At 43.2% G+C, this 22,126-nt stretch overlaps 1 protein-coding gene across 1 annotated transcript in view; it reads left to right on the top strand.

Moving 5' to 3' along the window:
- Nucleotides 1–22,126, top strand: part of grap (GRB2 related adaptor protein) — a 36,816-nt gene that overhangs the window by 3,121 nt on the left and 11,569 nt on the right. Inside the window, 3 exon segments of the mRNA NM_001345939.1 lie at nucleotides 1,375–1,472; nucleotides 2,643–2,765; nucleotides 21,151–21,319. Coding sequence (NP_001332868.1) covers nucleotides 1,375–1,472; nucleotides 2,643–2,765; nucleotides 21,151–21,319 — 390 coding nt within the window.

Raw genomic sequence — 22,126 nt, 5'->3', positions numbered from 1 at the left:
TCTTCTTTAGAGAACTGACCATGGGACAGTGATCCCCAACCAGTGGCTCCGGGGCAACAAGTTGCTCCCCAACCCCTTGGATGTTGCTCCCAGTGGCCTCAAAGCAGGTGCCATTTTTGAATTTCTGACAGATAGGCAAGCTTTGTAGGCATTAAGAACATGTACTGCCATGTCCACATAGGGGCTGCCAAATATCCAATCACAGCTCCCCTGGAACTTTTTTTCAGGCTTGTGTTGCTCCCCAACACTTTTTCCATTTGAATGTAACTGAAAATATACAATATGTACAATTATTGTGTGATTACAATTTCTTTCCGACATTCCCATATATGTTTTCATGTTTTGTACAACAACAAAAAAAAAAACTGTTTTGGCTTCAGAGTGAGTTTTGTGTTGTTGTTGAGTGCAGACAGGATGTTTCCTATCTCTGCAAACACAGCACTTTGTCATTTTCCTGCAGCGCTATTGTACTCATCACAGACTGTAAATTATGGGGTTTTCTTTATGTCTCTTTGCTACAGGAAAGCTAAAGGAAAGAGAAAATGCACACGTGTGCAAACATGAACTCTTCTTTTCTAACCCTTATACCATTCCCGTAAGTTTAGCAGGGCGTGGGTAGGGGTGACTGCTCTGGGCTACACATATAGTCAAAAGAAACAGTTGCAATCAGGAAAATATGGGACAATGAGTATAGAAGGGCAAGGTGGCCACAGTTTTGCTTCATACCGATGCTGCCTCGTGTGTGGCCCAGTCGGCAGCAGAGCCTTCAGACAGGTTCTATTAGTAGGTTCCGTGTGTTTTAGTTCCACAACAGCAGGATGAGTTGTATATTAAATAATGGGGCCCTGCAAAGTTTGATTTCCCTCTCTCATGCCCTGACATAGCTAAAAATGGCCTTGTTTTGGCTTGGCTGTCCAGATAAAGGCAGGCTGAGGATCCTGGGAGCTGCCCATACATGGATCAAGTTCTTTGAAATCCAGAAGATGGTCCCATGTGTCGCAGTTGTATATTTACATGATTTTGCCTCATTGCAGTGATTGGCTGGATTAGCCTGCAGAATAAGGTCATCACTGATCCAGTTTTCCATTGAATTCCAAGGGTTTTGATGCCACATTTTGTGTTTGACAATGAAATGGGCAAAATGAACAACATTGTTCCATGGGGAGTTCTGAAATTTTTGATGAATGTTCCACATAGTAAATTATAGGTAATAGAGTATCTCTTATCATTAAGTGCACCCTGTGTAACCTATGTACATAACTCTGCCACCCAAACTGTTGGCTAACTACAATGGCTTCCCAAAAATGTTCTTTACTCCAGCCTCCTCCCTTGTTTCATCATGTAATGCCTTGACACGCCATCTTTTGTTCCCAGATACTCAACATGGAAGATGACCAAAACTGGTTTAAAGCAGAACTTTTTGGAAGAGAGGGCTATATCCCAAAGAACTACATCAAAGTGAAACCCCATCCGTATGTACATTTCAAGCCTGCCTGGTCTTCGTATCACCAAACCTAACCATTCATTCACATGCATTCTCCACCAATTGCACAAAAGGGGAATAAAACATAAAAAAAGCTCAGTCCTAGATCCAAATGCTAGTACTCTAAAACAGGGCTTCACGGCTGGTGGTCCTTTCCAGGGGATAGCCCCCCAACATGCACACAATCTCCATTTACCTCTTTGCATGATATCAAGGTTCAGTGGAAACCTCAGCCCCCATAAATGTGAAGAAGCAGAAAACTGTCCCAAGTCATAAAAAATATTGAACAAGACACAGGTTTCTTTTATGAAAAGAGATGGGACCCTTCTACACAAATGACATGCTTGTGTGCACATAGATACATATAAACCATGATGCACTTGTGATGATAACCACAGTCCACACCCCTGCATTCTGTTCTTTCTCAGTAATGGTTATGCAGCATAGGCACAAATAGGAGGGGTTTGTTTTATAAAGCTCGTTATCTCTTTTTCATCAAACTCTGGTGATTGTAGTAGAAAGCAAACCATGACCCTGAAACTATGGATTAGAAACTGAAATCCTAGTCAGATTTTGTTATTTTTGCAATCCAGTATGAAGCAAGTTGTTTGGGTCAGACATGTCACTCATTCTACAAGACAGAGGCCTGTGGTCTGAATGTGGTCACTAAAGGATGTGTGTGGCCCCAGCCTGTTTATGGGCTCTATACACTTTACTGTAACAGATCATCATGTTAATATAACCCAGCTCACTGGGAGAGAGTTGGGCGATTTCAATCAGAAGGAACAACCACACTCCTAGTTAGACATTGCACCAACACCTATTGGCTGAGTCCTATGTTGGTCAGTCACTAGCTCTGCTCTACGGATTCCAATTCTGTGTGGCTTTTGTCTTTGTGCCAGACACGGAAACCGACAGTAATCACACATCTCAAAACACATGAAACTGGCAACTTGGTTTCAGCAAGATAGTTCCATTAAAGAGCTAATGCAAGAAAATTGAAGTGCTTATGCTACATTGTTTGAAGAGTCAGAACTGAAAACAGAAAGGGGCAGTCAGATACCAGTAACCATAGTAATTACATTTACACGTCATTGATCTCTATGCCATTCAGTCCTTATGGCCTTTACTGATCTTTTACTTGTGTTTCATGTCCCAGGTGGTACGCGGGCAGGATCTCCCGGCAAGTGGCAGAAGAGATACTGCTGAAACGGAACTTTGTAGGAGCCTTTTTGATCAGGGACAGTGAGAGTTCCCCAGGAGACTTCTCCATCTCTGTCAAGTAAGAGCAACTGATTTCTACTCATTATGAGGGATCTGGGGTTTTCCGGATAAGGGGTCTTTCTGTAATTTGGATCTCCATACCTTAAGTCTACTAAAAAATCATTTAAAAATGAAATAAACCCAGTAGGAGTGTTCTGCATCCAATAAGGATTAATTGTATCTTTGCTGGGATCAAGTAGAAGGTATTATTTTATTATTACAGAGAAAAAGGAAATCATTTTTAAAAATTAGAATTATTTTCTTATAATGGAGTCTATGGGAGATGGCCTTCCCGTAATTTGGAACTTTCTGGATAACGGGTTTCTGGATAACGGATCCCATATCTGTACCATATTCAGTTTTAGGTTTCCTGGCAGTCATCTCCAATCATTTCCAACCTGACTCTGGCTTCCAATGCACATTCTCCATATAGAAACAGGGGCAACTTCTGCACTCTGTTCTGGAGTAAAGGCACGACAAGGTCGTTTGTGTTGGGCAGTAGCACTGTGGATCTTTGTGTCTGTTTGTATGCATGTTGCTGCCCCCTTACTTGTGGAGCCCAGATGCATATTTATAATAAAAGCTAAATCCAAGCTCACCCTACAGTGTGCTGGCTGGATTCTAACTTGGGAAAATAATCTCACCTTCCACCAGAGGTCAGTGGAACTATATATATATATATGGGTATGTATACCTGTATCTATGTTATGGAAAGGTCAAGGAGAGTGAAGGAGTTTTGCTACGGTACTGGAAGGCTGCTACTTTTCTTGTACAAATATGGGATCCGGAAACCCAATAGGGCTTGTCCTTTTCTCTGTAATAATAAAACAGTACCTGTACTTGATCCCAACTAAGATATAATTACCCCTTATTGGGGGCAGAACAGCCCTATTGGGTTTATTTAATGGTTAAATGATTCCCTTTTCTCTGTAATAATAAAACAGTACCTGTACTTGATCCCAACTAAGATATAATTACCCCTTATTGGGGCAGAACAGCCCTATTGGGTTTATTTAATGGTTAAATGATTCCCTTTTCTCTGTAATAATAAAACAGTACCTGTACTTGATCCCAACTAAGATATAATTACCCCTTATTGGGGCAGAACAGCCCTATTGGGTTTATTTAATGGTTAAATGATTCCCTTTTCTCTGTAATAATAAAACAGTACCTGTACTTGATCCCAACTAAGATATAATTACCCCTTATTGGGGCAGAACAGCCTTATTGGGTTTATTTAATGGTTAAATGATTCCCTTTTCTCTGTAATAATAAAACAGTACCTGTACTTGATCCCAACGAAGATATAATTACCCCTTATTGGGGGCAGAACAGCCCTATTGGGTTTATTTAATGGTTAAATGATTCCCTTTTCTCTGTAATAATAAAACAGTACCTGTACTTGATCCCAACTAAGATATAATTACCCCTTATTGGGGCAGAACAGCCTTATTGGGTTTATTTAATGGTTAAATGATTCCCTTTTCTCTGTAATAATAAAACAGTACCTGTACTTGATCCCAACTAAGATATAATTACCCCTTATTGGGGGCAGAACAGCCCTATTGGGTTTATTTAATGGTTAAATGATTCCCTTTTCTTTGTAATAATAAAACAATTAATTGTACTTGATACCAACTAAGATATAATTACCCCTTATTGGGAGCAGAACAGCCCTATTGGGTTTATTTCATGGTTAAATGATTCCCTTTTCTCTGTAATAATAAAACAGTACCTGTACTTGATCCCAACTAAGATATAATTAATCCTTATTGGATGCAAAACAATCCTATTGGGTTTAATTATGTTTAAATCATTTTTTAGTAGACTTAAAGTATAGAGATCCAAATTACAGAAAGATCCCTTATCCGGATGACCCCCAGTCCCGAGCATTCTGGATAACAGGTCCCATACCTGTAATAGAACAGTCTTTCCAGCTTTCAAATGGGGGTCACTGACCCTGGCAGCCAAAAACTACTCCTGTGTGAGGCTACAGTTGTATTGTTCTTGTTACTTTGTATTACTTATCTTGATATTTAGGCCCTTCTCTATTCTCTATTCTCTATTCATATTCTGTCTCTTTCAAACAACTGCCTGGATGCTAAGTTAAATTGGACCCTAGCAACCAGATAGCTGCTGAAATTCCAAACTGGATTGCTGCTGAACAAAAAGCCAAATTATTAAAAAAAACCACAAATAACTGAAGACCAAATGCAACTTGTCTCAGAATAGCATTCTCTACATCATACTAAAGTTAATTTAAAGGTGGACAACCCCTTTACGGTCTTAATATTGGTGCATTTTTGTTAAAAACTCCTGTTTATGCCCTGTAAATGTTAGTTTTTATGCATTTAAAGCCTTTTTTTGCACTTTACACCTTTTCACAGGAAACCCCTTATTTTATTTAACCTCATTTTACGTATTCCCAGATTTTACGTTTTTTATTTTCCAGTCCCCTGGAAAACGTAAAATCGGGGTTGGACTGTATGCTATAGCATAGTGTGATTCTTATCAAGGGGAAGGGTTGCCACCTGTCTGGTCTTGGCCTGGACAGCCGGTTTCCAATTTGGAATAAGAAGACTGACATGACAATTGCCCAATCGCCGACCGCATAATAGCCCCCCCCCGCAGGGCCGGAACTAGGAGTAGGCAGAAGAGGTACCTGCCTAGGGCACAACGATTGGGGGGTGCAAGGCAGGAACCTCTCCTGCCTACCCCATGTCCACGCTACCTTGTCATTGCCCCCGCTGCTTGTCATTACACGGTGGGGGCAATGACCCTCCCCCTCGCGCTTGAGGGGTAGTGCAGGGGTGAAGAGGCCGACCGGGTTGCCTTGGGCGCCCGGTCGTCTTGGCCCACCCCTGCAGCCCCTGTGATGACGTGGCCTGTCCCTGTGATGTCACGCCCTGCCGCCATGACGTCATGCCCATCCTCCTTGCCCAGATTTCCCTGGCAGGATAGGTGACAACCCTATCAAGGGGGCAGGCTTGAAACCAGACCACAAAGGGCTCACTTCAGGGCAATAACTTGGGCCTAGGGTTGCCACGTTTTGGAGAAAGTTACATGTAGTTCTGTACAGGGAGTGGGATTAGGGTGAGTTATGGCTGTGGCCTAAAGGATTGGAGGAAGCTGGCTAAGGAATTTTTACCGCCTGGGCAGGAACCCTACATTCAAAATACATTTGCCCTTGGATTCAGGCCTACCAGGCTGTCGAGATCTGTAGGCCTTGGGGGCACTGCTATGCCCAGTCATTCACTTACTACACTTATTACATACATTTCTCAGCTTTCTGGAAGGTTTAGAAAACTGTCAGACTTGTCAGAGATTGCTGTAATAGTAAGCTGTGATTTGAGATAGCGGTGGGGCTGTTTCCATGGAAGATCTGTTTGGCAGGTTATCAGAGATTTTCTGCCGATCAAAACAAATGACGTGGCCCTTATCTGAGATCTTCTCAACTTTGCCCTCGTCTCAACACTGGAGATGTGCAGGGGTGTGAAACTCAATCACATAAGGGGGCCGAAATCTAAAACACAGGCTAAATTTTTTATTAATATACTTAGTAAGATACTAAGGGGTATATTTATCACAATGTGTAAAAAGTGGAGTAAGACATTACCGTTATGTTGCTCATAGCAGCCAATACTGTTGAAATCTGATTACTGATTGGATGCCTTGGGCAACATTCCTGGTAATGCTTCACTCCACTTTTTACACAGCATGATAAATATACCCCTTAGTCTTAGTTACTATGTGAAAATGGAAATTGATCAGGCTGGATGGTCAGACACATTCACCAAGGGCCACATAAAACAGCCAGGTGGGCCGGATTTGGCCCCTGGGCCTTGTGTTTGACATATATGTGCTAGGTGGATAAAACCGTTGTATCCATGATTCATTCTCATGTATATCTCTACTTCATATGTAGCACCGCTGGTGAACAGAGCGTGATTTAACCCTTTTGTCCAGATGCTAAAGTTGGGCATACAGACTTGTTTGGGGAGGTCAGCAATGCATTGGGCCAAACTGGACTGTTCTGATTTCTTAGCCCTGGGCCAACAACTGAATTATGCTAGAGACCAATTTATGCCCATTGGAATAGCATATCTGTGTGCCAATGTAATCCTCCTCTGATGGGATTTTCTAACCCGTCAGAACTTTGACCAGATATTGATCAAGCAGGCCTATAGAAGGGCCCTTAAACCTTCTGCATTGACCCTTCCAGCTATTAACAGGTTGGAGGGGGATAACTGAATATAAATATAAAGGTGGTCTATACAATGAGAAACTGCTTTGTATACCTAGAGCTGTGCCCCCTGGTATTATGTGACTGTGGTGGAGTATGAACCCCTCACATGCTTTTCTTAAAAAGGGTTCCCCTCCCCAACTGCATAATGGTCTCCATGTGTCCAATTGTGCCTTACCTGAATGACGTAGCATAGTTGGTGGCCACCATGTCTGGTTGTACCTTGTCCATGTTCAGCCTCCCCGGCACTGATCCACCAGGTCCTGGGAAGCTATTCTTCTTATTCTGCAGTCAATTTAGACTAGTCAACGCATACAGCAGAGGTGGGGGGTGTATGAAGTGTGCAAATGTGCAAGAAGTAACCTGTGGCTTGTCTGGCCCCTATGTGCAAGGAAAAACTGATCCCACTGGATCCCATTTACATTCATGTGCTGATCACCTTAATCTCCCTGTGTTGCAGGGTAACATTATTATATGTGAGAAAGCCCCCGGCTTCCACCGTTTTTGGGCTGTGGGTGAAACTTGTTCAGATGGGTCATTTTATACTAAGCCCAAAAATATATAGAAAAGTGTTCATTATATGGGAGTGTGGCCTTGGGGCCAATTTATTGTCTGAACAGCTGCTGCCTTTGCTGATCATATGTAATAATAATAATAATTATAATTATAATGATACTGAAGAGTGGAATCATTCTCCAGCTTGGGTAACAGAGACTCTGGGCTGAAAAGGTTAAAACCCAGCTCTGGTCCTAGAGGTGGCTGGGGCATTATAGGATTGCTACTAGGGCATCATATTGAGTCTGGGCTGAAGAGCTTACAGCAGTGGGGTAACTAAGTCACCTTTGCATGGAGCCTGGCTATAGGGGAGGCGATTTCCGCAACATTCTTTCGATTGTCAGGCAAGCAGTGATGGCAATAGTAATTACATTTACAAGGGCTGTTTTTGAAAGGTCGATTTGAATGATAATGTATTTCTTTATACACACAAAAAAAAAATTCAGGTGGTCAACCACTTTAAAATGGGGATTCCCTATCCTAAAGCCAGACGTCAACCGTATCGCCCCATGCTGGATGCCCCTGCCCTGTGAGATGCCCGCACTATAGTGTGAGACCCAAGAACATTAAGCCCTGTTTGCTCACTTCTCTAAACAGATAAACGCAGCCACCCACGCCCCGCGCCCTCCATCCGCACTCTGTTCCTCTCTATTCCCAGGTGGCTTCAGCAGTATCACATGTGTCACCCACCTACACACTATGGGGTATATTTATCATGCTGTGTAAAAAGTGAAGTAAAACATTGCTGGCGATGTTACTCATAGCAGCTAATCACATGCTTTGCTTTGGTTTTCTAACTTTTTACACAGCATGATAAATTTACTCCTATGTATATATATATATGCACATACTGAGGGGCATATGCAGGGTCGGACTGGGCCGCCGGGAAAAATCCCGGTGGGCCCCTGCTCTAGAACCGACCCTTGCCGGCGCTACCCCTGCCTGACTGCTTTACGCGTTCGGGGGAGGACGTTGGGTGGGGGGCCCTGCAAGGGGAGTTAGGTGGGCCCCTGTGGGCGGGGGTGTTAGGGGACGCAGCCGGCGGGAGCCCTGGTGGGCCCTTCACCCCCCAGTCCGACCCTGAGCATATGATAAGGATGGGTTTGTACATAGGATTGCTTTCAGCAGTGATTGGGCTAGTATAGTCATGCAGCACTAAGTTCAATACCAGCCCGGGCACTGTCTGCAAGGAGTGCGTGCCTCCATTGGTTGTCTCCAAGTACTCTGGTTTCTGAATATACAGACTGGTCAATTGGCTGCTGATAAAATCGTCCATAGTGCATGTAAATGTGATAGGGACCTTAGAAATAATTGCTAGGTAAGGTCAATGTACCAACTGGGCTGGAAGACTATTGATTATTTAAGTAATGAGCCCTTGTAGTGTGCTTGTTTGAGTAACCTGACCTACGTGTCCCTCTTCACCCTCAACAAAAAGTCAAGGTGTAAGGCCCATAGACCTTTGCGCCTGTAGATAAGCTGTGCATACACTTGGCTACTGTGTACACTGTTAATGTAAAGCAGCTTTTGTTATGGTACATGCCAATAGAACGAGAGAAATTAGAACCAGTTCTGTTGCACCAACAGCAAAGAGTTTGGCCTATCCCCTCATTACCAAAACAGTAGGGCCCAGGACAGAACTCATGCCGTCGGGCACTTTGATGTCATGTTTTATCATGTTGGATTGTGGCGTCAGAGCACAGCCAGTCCCAACACGCAGCAAATGTCTGAGTCACTGATCAAACAACTTCATTCAAGCCATAGGGCAGAGAGGGAAGCATGCGTTGCACAACTGCTGTTGGAAGCTGAACCAGACTTATATCACAGATATCCGGGCAACCCAAATACGGCTTAGTGTTGTGCAACTTAAAGGCAAAATTACCTCACCAATTTGTTTTAGTTTTTGTTTTACACATACAGCGTGAATGCTAGCTATTGTGTTATGTTGTGTGTATTGTGTATGAGCGACCATAGAGTGTTGTTATGTCTGAGGTATGCTGGCTGCCATTATTCCAGGTTTTATAGACCACGCCCCTGCTGATGTCATCCCGCCCCTTAAGCCACACCCCCTGCTGGTTTATTGTGAGGGGGTTATCACACTCAGATTAGAATGAGAATTATAGGAGGAAGAGAGAAATAATGGCTTTAATAACATAAGGAATAGCCTGGCAACTGCTATATCATTACACAGCCTTCATTATCTCCATCCTTCAATTAAACAAATAAAAAGGGATTGTTATATTACATTAATTATATATTAATGATATCCAATGAATGTCTGTGATGCTAATGATGAGTAAAAGGGGTGGAGGTGTGGTGCCGGGCATTTTTATACTATGGGTCAATGACAAAGGATGCTGGGAAATGTAGTTTATCAGTGGCTGAAGGTTGATGAGATGTGAGTCAAGCCATGTTTATGTTACACTATGTTCAAATCTATTTCATTTATTTTTAATTGTAGCTCTGTCTATATACACACAATCAGTATATGGATACCTGCATTGGGAATGCCACCCTAATGCCCCATACAAACGACTGAGAATAGACTGGCGCTGATCTCCCTGGTGCCCATAAGGGACTGATAGCATCTGTTTGTGGAATCTGTGTGGGAAAGAGTCCAGCCAATACCAACACAAAAACCACGGTCACAACGGATCAGTGCTCTCCATGTTTAGATCAACATAGGGTTGTTGTTTCAGGATGGCCGCCCAGGTTCACATAAGCAGAGCGGATGAAAGAGAGGTGTGGTGCCAGTGTATGGAGTGACCTTAGTCAAATCAGGTCAGAGCCTGTCTCTGTATTGTGTGTTATTAAGAGAATGGATAACAATCTTTGTTTATCCATCCAGTTCAGGAAGTAGCATGGCAGCTCCAGCCTCCTGCTATATCATAACAAAACATAGTGTTATCCATCTGCTATCCTTCCGCTCTGACAGAAAGCACTGACTCACTGATACAACTGCTGCCACTGGTTCCCTAGCAACAACTGACAGGCCTCAGGTTGGGTGACACTGAATGAAATGAAATGAATGAAATGAGTTACTACTGCAGCCATCTTGTTTCTCTTGGCCTGCTAACTCCCTTTCCCTCACACCAATACCCCAGGCTTTTGTCACCTGTTGTAACAAACAAACACACCCGAATGTGACTGGCATTGGAAAAGACAGCTGCTGGTCCTACCTTTACTACCCATAATCCTCTGTGTTACCTAGTGATAGACAGTGATGCATCTGGTCACAACTGTTTTTGAGGGGTAATAAAGGGGATATAAACCCTGCTGCACTGCTTAACCAAACATTACTCAGATGTTGCTGGACTACAAATCCCAGAATAATGTAACATATAATGAAGATAGAGGCATGCTGGGAGCTGTAGTCCAGCAACATTAGGGTTGCTTAAAGCAAATCTCCACAGTCAGCGGCTGCTTTAAAATGCGAAAAATCCCCCAATGAGAATCCCAGCTGATCTGTGTAAATCCGGCTCCCTGTTCTCTGTTCCTGCAATTGGAGTTGGGAGCATTAAGCCCAGTTTCCCAGCACTGAACAAGTCTGTCCCTTTATCCCCATGTCTGATTCCTGTGTCATATAATGAGGGGAAATAATGACATAATTATCTCTATATGTAAGGTACCAGCAAGATGCCTGACACAGTGTCAAACTAACAAACCCCTGTATCATACCACTGATTTTAGTAATATTAAATGGGGTTAATAACGCTGTCCCACTGCACCCCCTAGTTTTGCTATAGAAGTTGCCAAAAAAACATCATTATAGATGCAAGAAAATTCACCAATGAGAATTTTACTAATAAAACACTTCATTACAAATGCAGAAGAATTGAAAGGCAAGGGGCAGTATCCCCTGGGCCACCTAAGGGAAGCACTAGGGGCCAAAACACCTGATGGAGAAAGTGCCAAATTGTGCCAGAGTTTATATAGGTTATATAGGCTTATGGAATGAATAAGAAAGGGCTGATGGGAATCCAGGATAATTCGATCGTTTGGCCCCAGGGCCAAATGACAGGTATAGGAAAAGTCGGTCCGGGGACCGCATCAACGAGCCGATGCGGTCCCCGATCCGACTAGATTTTTTAACCTGCCCGATCGATATCTGCCCGTTTTCAGGCCATATGTGGGTCAGGCAGGCCCGTCGGTAGTGCCCATACACGGGCTGATTAGCTGCCGAATAGGTCTAAGGGACCAATATCGGCAGCTAGAATCGGCCCGTGTATGGGGACTTTAACCATGCTTATAAGAGAAAACAGTAAGTCCATTATCACTTTATTTTATGGACTTCCTAACAGGGTCAGACTGGCCTCTGCAGGGCCCACCAATGGTTCCTCTCCAGGGTCCCCACCATGGACCCCACATCACCCTAGAACCCCCACTGCATTCCCTATCCCTTCCCCCCCAAACGCTCTTTTTTACTTATCTTTGGCGTTTGTTTGTGAGTGAAGCATGCCTCAGAGATAGCCAACCTGTTCCCCCAGCAGCCAAAAATACTCCTATCAGGATTGCCAATACAAGGGCTGGGTCCTGCTTGTGATAACACATGGCACTCTCAGAGTCTAGGATCCATAAAACTGGGCCATCCAGTCGGGATAGCTGGAAACTGGGAAGATCCGACGCCCAAAAAGAAAAGCTAGAAAATGAGGCAAGAACGTGAGTGATGACTGGGCTTGGCTGGGGTGGCAGAGCTATGCCAATAAGCCACAAACTGGCTAAGTAAGCAAACGTATTGCTAGTGAGTCACATCTCTGTGTGATGGATACACCGCCCTGCTTGGCCGGCCTGTGTTCCTGTCTCTAAACCAACCTCCTTGCACTTCTTCCTTAGCAGAAGGAAAGGATCAGTCCAATGCAAAAAAAAATCTATTCAAACTTTTTTTGTTTTGGAATCATTTGTTAATGTAATTGCTAATGAAAGCAGTATCTAAATGTTTGGTCCTTCACTGCTGGTTCTGACTCCTGCAATGTAGCAGGATCTGACTGGTGAATAGATTTATGAAGAAGTATTGCGGAAACTGGAGTCTTGGTTTGAGGTGACCTGGCTTCTGCTACATTGTGCAAGCGACATAACCGGCAGTGCAGAAAGGGTGCCAAAAAAATTGCTTACTAGGGCAATGACATTTACAAATAAATGTAAAACAATAAAGAACTGAAAATGGCACCCCCTTTGTAAGCTGATTTTACTTTTCTGTTACCCTCCTTTTATAGTTCAGTATGGGGTGATGGAATACATGGATTTTGCACAAAACTGTAAAAGTGGCCATACACAGGCAGATTTTAACTCTGATTTGGTTCCTTTAGACCGATTCAGCCTAAATTTGCCCAGATCACGATCCGGCAGGTTTGATTTTCCGTTGGATCGGGGACCACATCAGCTCGTTGATGTGGCGACTATGCCACCCCTGCTCTCATAATCTAACCACGCCGTTACCCTCTGATTGGCAAAGTTACCGACAGAGCAGATGACATGGAAAGGGCAGGAAGAGATAAAGAGTTGGTCTAATGAGCAATGTAACCCCTATTAATACTCCAGGCAGAGGGAAAGAAATGGTGTGGTTTGTGCGTGATGTGGCCAAAAAACTCACCTGGATTTGGTCCCCTGAAATTTGATGTCACTTTACACATGGAAACACCAGTCCACAGGGTGCGGGGATTCCTTAATCAAGTGGCCGAACCTATAGGATGTGTTGACATCAGGTTGTCAGTTGCTGGGAAATCACACCTTCTGCCAATATGAAATGGTTTATGCGAATAGAACAACAAATAGACGCCAAGTAAAAATATTCCTGCCAATGGGCCTAATCCTGTGCCAGCAGTACATGGGGCGCCTTGCACCCTGCCTGTTTTGCTACTGTTGCACTGAATCTTCACAGCACACAGCAACAAGCTTGTTTGTACCCTTGTTAAAGAGGTAGCTTACCTTTTTAGGTAACTTTTAGTATGTCATAGCATGGCCTATTCATAGCAAATTTGCAGTTGGTCTGAAATTAGTTGAAGTTATAATTATTTGCCTTTCTCTTCTGACTCTTTCCAGCTTTAAAATGGGGGTCAGTGGCTTGGGCAGTCTCTGGCTGGCTGACCTGGTTGCCTGGGGTGCCTGATTGGCTTGGCCTGCCCCTGGTTATTGCTACTTAGTGTTACTTGCCTCTCTATTTAGGCCTCTCCTATTTATCTCCAGTCTCTCTTCCAAACAGCTGTCTGATTGCTAGGGTAAACTGGACCCTACCAGCCAGATACCCACTGAAATTTGAGCATTGCCTCATTAGCTTGTGATTGGTTACTTGTTAAGAATTAAATTGTTAGACCTAGTTATCAGCCAATCACCTTGCTAACTTAACTGCTCTAAAAATATGGCCAATGCATAGTTTCAGTCATTAATGGACAGAACTCCTCTTATAGGTTTTTAACTGGGAGTCATGCTACTGAGATACATTTGGACAAAAAGGAGACTATTGTACAGATTTGCCTGTACGGTATAATTAATATATTATATTGGCACACATACAGCTTTATGTATGTATGATACAGCTACCATATTTATTAGAATATACTGTCTGAGATCATGATTGGCTCTTACCTGTTATGTATAGTTGCTTGGCAGTGGCTGCTGCCTAATTCTTACCCATGTGTACATGCTGAGTTATGGATGAGGAAAGGGGATGGAAACTGTCTGCTCCATATGCCACCCTGGGACAGTCTGGTTTTTTTTTCTTGCTTTTTGGAAAATAATGCAACCCCATAATGTTTGGAAAACAATGTAACCCCATAATGCCCTGCACACTTCCATTCACCTTCTTTACCAGCCTGTTCATTACAGAATATGCATGGCATTGTGGGAACTTAAGAATGGAAGTCTTGGCTGGAGGAGAACTGATTCCATGGTACATGTAGTCAGGACCAGCAAAGCAAACGGAGTCATTGGCTTTACATTCAATTTATACTAATTCACATCTCCCACCCCTAGCCCTATGTAGACTAGTGCGGGCCTATATCATTCCAGCCTCTTGTCAAGCACACACTCTTATATCTGAAGGGGATAAAATAGAGCAATATATATCTACATATGCTCTGGGGGAGTAGGGGGGCATATTGTCCTATCAGGTTAAACACTAGCAGAAAGGACATACATCCCTATTGGAGCTGCCCTGAGCTCTCCTACTAATTCTACCCATACTGTAGGTAGGTTCCCTCTCACATACAGGGGCTTTATTCTGGTGGCAGGAGGGGGACTCAATATAGCCACAGGAATACATTTTCCCCTTTAAACAGAGAAAATGGGGAAAACTGTTTTAAGGACAGGCCTGCAGCATCCTATTATTACATAATAAAACCTATTTTTACCTTTAATATAGGACCTAGTGCCTTAACTTCCAGTGCTGCCCTGTAATATGCATTTTATTAAGGCCCACAGTCCTATATTAAAGGTGAGGTATGGCTACCCTACCCATGTGGCTGAGCCCTCCTCTGGTTACATAATATTTAATCTGAGAGTCAGCATGAATCCACAGGTTGGTAAATGACAGCCGCGTCGTTTTCTCCTTATTTAACCAGCAAGGTATTTAATTAGAGTAAGGGCGACCCATGAAATTACTGGGCAGCGTCTTTCAAGAATAGGCTTCTGGGCAGGCACCCCGGCTGTGTCTAACCTGGCACACGTGTCCCTCTTTGGGAGATTACCCTATGGTTGTAGCTCTTAGAATTGAAATTGCTACTGCGGCGTATTAAGGGGGATTTGCTTTATATAGAGCCCAACATGACCTCTGTTATTTGGAATAAACTGCTTATAAAGGGCTTTTCACATTCTTATGGGAGGCGGCTGCAATTGTTCTTGTTTTACTACAGTCAGAACCTCCATTAGGAAGGTGTTGGCACCCACAGTGGCAGCCGGGGCACCATAGTTCCTCACAAAGCCGCTGACTACATGTTGGAGCATTTAATGATTGGTACTTTGGTACCAGGGCTGGGATTGATCCCCTGAGGTGACACTACCATAACGTGACACCTACCCTTTCTCTAACTGACGGGGGAGAAGGGATGGTTCCAACTTGAAGGTCATTTATGGTTAGACTCTTTTAGATACCCATGAATCCCAACTAGAAGGGCAATTGGATTGAGATTTGTTTATTTGCTCCCCTAGATATTCTTGGAACTATGACCAAGACACCAATGGTTTCCTAAATATGTTCTTGGGTGATACCCATTACTTTTATTTTATCACTAATTGGTAGCACATTGTCAGCTCCTCCTTGTATCCTCCTGTTCATGTTTTTATGGGAAAGGGGAGTACTTTTTTAAAGATATTTAAATAAAATGCAATATGTGGGCTTATCTATAAGATTTTTTCATGCAATGTCTGATAGTGGCCTTATAACTACCAGGGAAATGGTTTAATTCACTGAATAAAGGTTATATTATTTGGTTCCTATATATGTATATATATATATATATATATATATATATATATATATATATATATATATAAAACACTATTATAAGATAAGGCAGGGGTGGGCAAACTTTTTGGCTCAGGGGCCACATTGACTTACCGACGGGCCGGGACAGTGTTACGCCATTGTCAGTGTTGTCGCCAGGCCAGATTAAACAGACCAAGGGGCCAGACGTGGCCCGTGGGCCGTAGTTTGCCCACCCCTGAGCTAAGGGAACCCTGAACAAAGGTTGGTTTCCAAGGGGGGCTAGAACCTAAAAACAACCACTGATCTAAAGGAAGACTGTGGCTGTGTTTGCCCCATCCCACAAACATATCAGTTCTGAGGAGAATACCATACAGGCACTTGAGGGCCCGTGCCTAGTGCAGCAGCTTTAGAGGGGAAGCCCTTGGGTGCCTATAGAATAAATAAAATTTGTCTGCCCAAATCCAGCAGTGGAGTTGAAGGGTGGTGGTACATGATTTTCTGAGAATTTGCTGATCAAGGGGTCCGAACTGAAATACATCTCTGAAATCACTGGGGGTGCATGATAATGGGGAAAGGGGAAAAGTGGAAACTCTACAAAACAATGAGTAATGGAAGCCACTAGATTGACAGAGAGCACGTGGGAGAAAGTGGGGTCCAGCAGATGGAGGCAATATAATAGGGGTCTGCTACATACACTTGTATGTGACTAAGGGCCCGGTCTCGAATATAATGCATCGATGGCTCACAGGATATATATGGGTTGCACCTTTGTTTTCTCACGCATTAATCCTGTGAGTCAGTCTAATGACCCAGTTATTAGTTTACAATTAATTATGCACCTCATTTTAATTACTACTGTACCATGAAACTTCACTTTTGTAGGGGGGATCATCACCGACACCCACCTTACACAGGCTGTCACAGGCCACCTTACATGGCGTCACCAAATATTAGTCATTATAGAAAGTGCCCTAGAGTTGCTGATTTGTACCCACCCTATGCAGCACGACACTTCTGATGTAACCAATTAAATAACGCTAAAGCATTAAGAAGACTATGGTTAAACTGCTGCATTTTATATACTGGATTTACTGCACTAGCCCAGAGGCTAAACAGCCCTATAGCAGTAATTATCCAGGCCTTCAAAGTTGCCCCAGCAGGTCCCCATCTTGGATATTGTTATGCCATTGATTGTGTGCCAGTGGCACTGCACATGCTCAGTGTGCTCTGGGGCTGCAATTGGAAAGCTCAGCTTAGGGGTCGTGGGAAATCATCAAGCTGAAAATGAGGTTCCATCAGTTATAGAAGCTGAAGGGCTGAGTATGCACTGGTTTGGAACACAAATCTGTATACTTGAGTAAATAGTCTTGCCTCTTGACTTTTATAAACTCTATAGATATATATACAGTATATTGTGAGTGGGTCCCAGAGCTTGTGCTGGGAATCAGAAGAAAAGAAGATGGGGGGCTACTGGGGGCATCTTCAGGGGCACAGTCCATAGTTTTCACGCTGGATGGTCAAAGTCTAACTTGTCTCCACCCATTGCCCTCCCATTGTTTCATAATCCTCTTCCAAGAGTTAAGAAAGGGACAGGGCCCAACAACACAGGGGCCCTGGCCTGACATCATGGCAGGAGTGACTCCCCAAAAAGGGCCACATAGCTATTGCCAATGCAGTGCGCCATGTTGAGGCTGGCCCTACAGAGCATATGCAATGCATACATTCAATTACACATGAAATAATGTGGCAATGCCTTGTCACACAGTAGCAGAATGTTCCTTAGCTATAATTTTCCCTTAATGAATTAGGGCTTGTGATGCCCTAAGCGGCATCACAAGGCTCTTTCAGACAGATTTACGCCTGCCTCTGCCATTGTGGTGTTTACATTAGTCCATTTATGTGATATATTTATTGCTGCTTGTAACACAACCGGTTCTGATCATTATCAGTTAGTGCCTCTTGTGATAACAAATAGCTAATGTGTCTGACCAGCCTTCAGCATATACATTGCAATTACCTCTCCCTGCATTGCTTTTCTTTCCTTGGGTTTCATATCAGGACCAACCGAGGCACCTAATATCCAGACCTAAACTGGGGGGTAATATCCGGTGTGAATGTAATATATCACCCCTATGGAGTCTTGAAGGAGGTCATTAACTGTAATGATTAACATTTTATGATGTATTGATTTCTGTGTTGTATTCATGTCTGCCCCTGCCTATTATTATTATTACACTTACTCCACGTTTGTCTATTCAGAATGGTATCAATATGTGGGTCCTACCATCAGCAAATACTGGGTGTTCTTAGTTAATATTTAGCACTTTAGGTGCTGTAAAACTGTAATTCCCAATTCTTTGGAAGGGGGATGATGAGAGCTGTAGTCGTACGAGACCTGGGGAGGTAAAGGTTGTCATAATTCTGCAGATATTCCTGCAGAATTGGGAGTGGAATGTGCATTAGTTGATAGTTTGCAGTGTTGGGAAGAGGAACTTGTGCATTATCAGGCAGTCAGGACCAGCAGTGCAGAGAAACACAAACCAATGAACTATTTCCCATACTCCTTTTAGATATTCATTTCATGAAAGGTTGGCAGGTTGTTTTTGTGTGAAAATCCCCTTAAATACGTCCAAGAGACAAATGTAAAGCACGTTGGGCTTGATACCTGTATGCAATTCAGCGGCAAGATCCGGCATGTCTCACTGGCACTGGGTGCAGAGAATTTACTGACTGGGTTGGAAGCCAAATGATCATTTTCCAAGCGCAGTTTCTTTTTCTTGTATCAGGGAGGGGAAAGTCCTATGGCGGTGTTTACATGGAATATCTTAAAAAAAAGTTCTATGTTTCTGTCCTACACCCAATATCATTTTTCTCTATGGAAGGGGCTGGAGCCATTTATATGCTCATAGGGTGTTGGTTTCATTACAGGCAGCCTGATTGTCATTACTTAGATATTAATTTTATATATGGAATTAGCATATGTAATATGTGGCATAGCTGGAAGTCTTTAGCTGGGAGTCAACTGACAGCTTGGTGCCCTGGCTTTGAAATTATTCTCCCTGAAGGCAATGGAGGGCGATTTGGGGCTTGTTTATGTCCCTGCTAATGATGGGAATAAACATCTTTTAGAAATGATCTACCAATGGAATATATTTAGCAAAAGGGAAAACTCATTAAAATTAAGAGTATGTGCAATTATTCTTTTAAAAGTTATTAAATATGAATAGGCTAGTTGTAGCCCCTTGTCCTTCAGATATCCATATTACTAAAGCAACCCAATGTAAGGTGCTGCCAGTAACTTGGAGCTTTCCCATGTTGCCAACATCAAGAGACTTACTGCTCCACCTTCATGCATTGGATCTGGGCTAACTCAAGGTTAGACTATAGGTCCACCCTGGCTAACCCGGTTGCTTGTTTAGCCCAAGCCAGGAGTACCCAACCTTTCTTACTCGTGAGCCACAGTCAAATGTAAAAAGACTTGGAGAGCAACACAAGCACCATAAAAGTTCATGGAGGAGCCAAATAAGGGCTGTGATTGGCTATTAGGGGCCTCTATGCACACTATCAGCTTACAGGGGGCTTTATTTGGTGGAAATCTTGTTTTTATCCAACCAAAACTTGCCCCCAAGTCAGGAATTCAAAAATAACTCCCTGGTTTGGGGGCACGGAGAGCAACATCCAAGGGGTTGGGGAGCAACATGTTTCCCCCGAACCACTGGTTGGGGATCACTGGCCCAAGCCTATAGCTAACCGTATACAGTACAAGCAGATATTATTGTTACATACAATTATTGCTTGGGACATGTGTGTCCATGGTAGGATTGACCAATACATTATTATACTTTAAATACCGCTTTGTCAATGTCAATCAGTTTGACTTTACAAAAGAACAGTGACAGAGTGACATTCCCCATAGTTTCCTGGCCGGCATCTTTACCTACATGGCCAGCCTGCCCAACTGTCTTTCCTGTGAAAAATGACATTTTGAAGACTGCACTTATGGCCATTCATACAATAATATCTATGGCCAGATTAAGGTAAAAAAGGAGGAGTAGAAAATCCAGTTGGAAGGGTTGCACTGGCTGCATTTTACTTAAACATAAGCCATCATCAATCATGGCAACCCAGCAACTCGTACTTTTTAGAAGGGTTCCTAATTTTTCATATGACCAGGTGCTCAGAAGCACAAATAGCCCCCCACCAGTCCAATGAATAGGGATTGTTCAACCCAGTGATCCCCAACCAGGGGGAACATGTTGCTCCCCAACCCCTTGGATGTTGCTGACTTGGGGGCAAGTTTTGGTTGAATAAAAACAAGATTTCCTACCAAATAAAGCCCCTGTAAGCTGATAGGGTGCATAGAGGCCCCTAATAGCCAATCACAGCCCTTATTTGGCTCCTCCATGAACTTTTATGGTGCTTGTGTTGCTCCCCAAGTCTTTTTACATTTGACTGTGGCTCTCAAGTCTATGGCATCTTGCAGCAGCCATTTGCCAGAATACACAGATTGCCAGTCTGGACTTGTTTACATGAGAGCTTCTAATATCCTTCAAATACATCATACAATAAATGACTATACAGCAGGGGAATGACATACCTTACAGTAACCCTTTGACTAGTCACCTATAGTTAAACTATGTGACGCTCCTAACTACAGCAAATAAACTGACGGGTGGAATACAATCCAAACTGTCTGCCACTGAAGGAAATGCAAATGACAAAGCCCAGACACAGACAATACGTGCTTGGAGAACAAATACAGAACAGAGGGATAATTAGAGCTGACAGGATAGAAACACTTGATCAAGGTGTTAAATCAGAACATTCTGTCTTGGCCGAGGGGAAGAGATAACACATAAACGTGCACCTAATCAGTAGAAAAACAGAACTGGAGGAGGCTCAGTGACTTGTACAATAGCAGTTCATCATTGCTGTAGAAGCATTCACACATGGGTCTATTTATAACTGATTTAGTTGGCCGAGGAGCAAAGTGGGGCTGCCCTGATCATATTACTGCAGCACAACCACTTGCAACTATGGGGGCTTTTTATAAAACGAACCACCACAACATTTCTGGGTTTAGAAGATCTAAGACTCCCATTGGCCAGTTTTGCTCATAGTGGCCAAAGTACCTGTAGATGCCATCACCGTGCTTTTTTGTACATCATTGGTATCTCATTGTCTCTACAGCTATGGGCACCACGTGCAACATTTCAAGGTCCTGAGAGACACTGAGAGCAACGGGAAATACTACCTGTGGGAGGCCAAATTCAACTCCTTGAACGAGCTGGTGGACTACTATAGAAGACACTCAATTGCCAAGTTCCACGAGGTCTTTCTTTGTGATGAGGAACAGAAGGTATGTGTTCACAGGGATGGGTTTAAAAACCAGCAATGGCCACTTTTTAGCCCTTCAGGTGGCCTGTTAGTTGCCTAACCGTAATCATTTCTTGCTGAGGTTGCCATGGGAGATAGGAGACACATGGAACTGCTGCCTAGCCAACTTAGCATAGATTAGAGGTGGCAAAATGTATTTTTCGAATGCTACCATAGTATTTGAAAGTACTCTGAATCCACTCTGGTCCATTCTGGTCACCACATACCCTAGTACAGACTTCTTCTGTTGCCTTTGATATTTAAAGAATTGTCCTTTTCATATTTGTTTAATGGAAACCATTTTTATTTCCCCAAACTTTCATGAGGCATTTGCTGGCTCAGTCGGCAGTTTCAGCCTTGCCTTTGATATCACTGCTTCTGGTTATTTGTCCACAGTCTTCCCTACCAACTCTCCTTCCTGTATTACTTATTACCCAATAGCATTTGTTCCATGATTGGTGGAAATGTCTCTGCTGGGAGGTATTGAAACGATCTTATGACCAGAATTCAGTTCTCCATGTCTGTTACCTATTGTGCCTCTCAAGTGGACTTTTATGAAGCTTTTTGGCACACTACAAAGATCAAAAAGGCCATTAACTTTCCAAAGTTCACATACCTTGACCTTGGGAAGCACCACGGGTCTTTCTTTATAAGAGATAATTGCCTTAAAGTGCAACCTGTGACTCTTTCAACCTTGGACTGGCTCCTCTTTTCCTAGAGAACCTGATATCCAAGTCCTCCTTACATAACAAGTCTTACAAGGGTTGATGAGAATCGCCATTGACCAGGG

The sequence above is a fragment of the Xenopus tropicalis genome, chromosome 9 (assembly GCF_000004195.4).
Source record: "Xenopus tropicalis strain Nigerian chromosome 9, UCB_Xtro_10.0, whole genome shotgun sequence".
NCBI classification, from domain to species: domain Eukaryota; kingdom Metazoa; phylum Chordata; class Amphibia; order Anura; family Pipidae; genus Xenopus; species Xenopus tropicalis.
The sequence above is the reverse complement of the archived record's forward strand: the minus strand, read 5'-3'. Positions and strand labels throughout refer to the sequence as shown.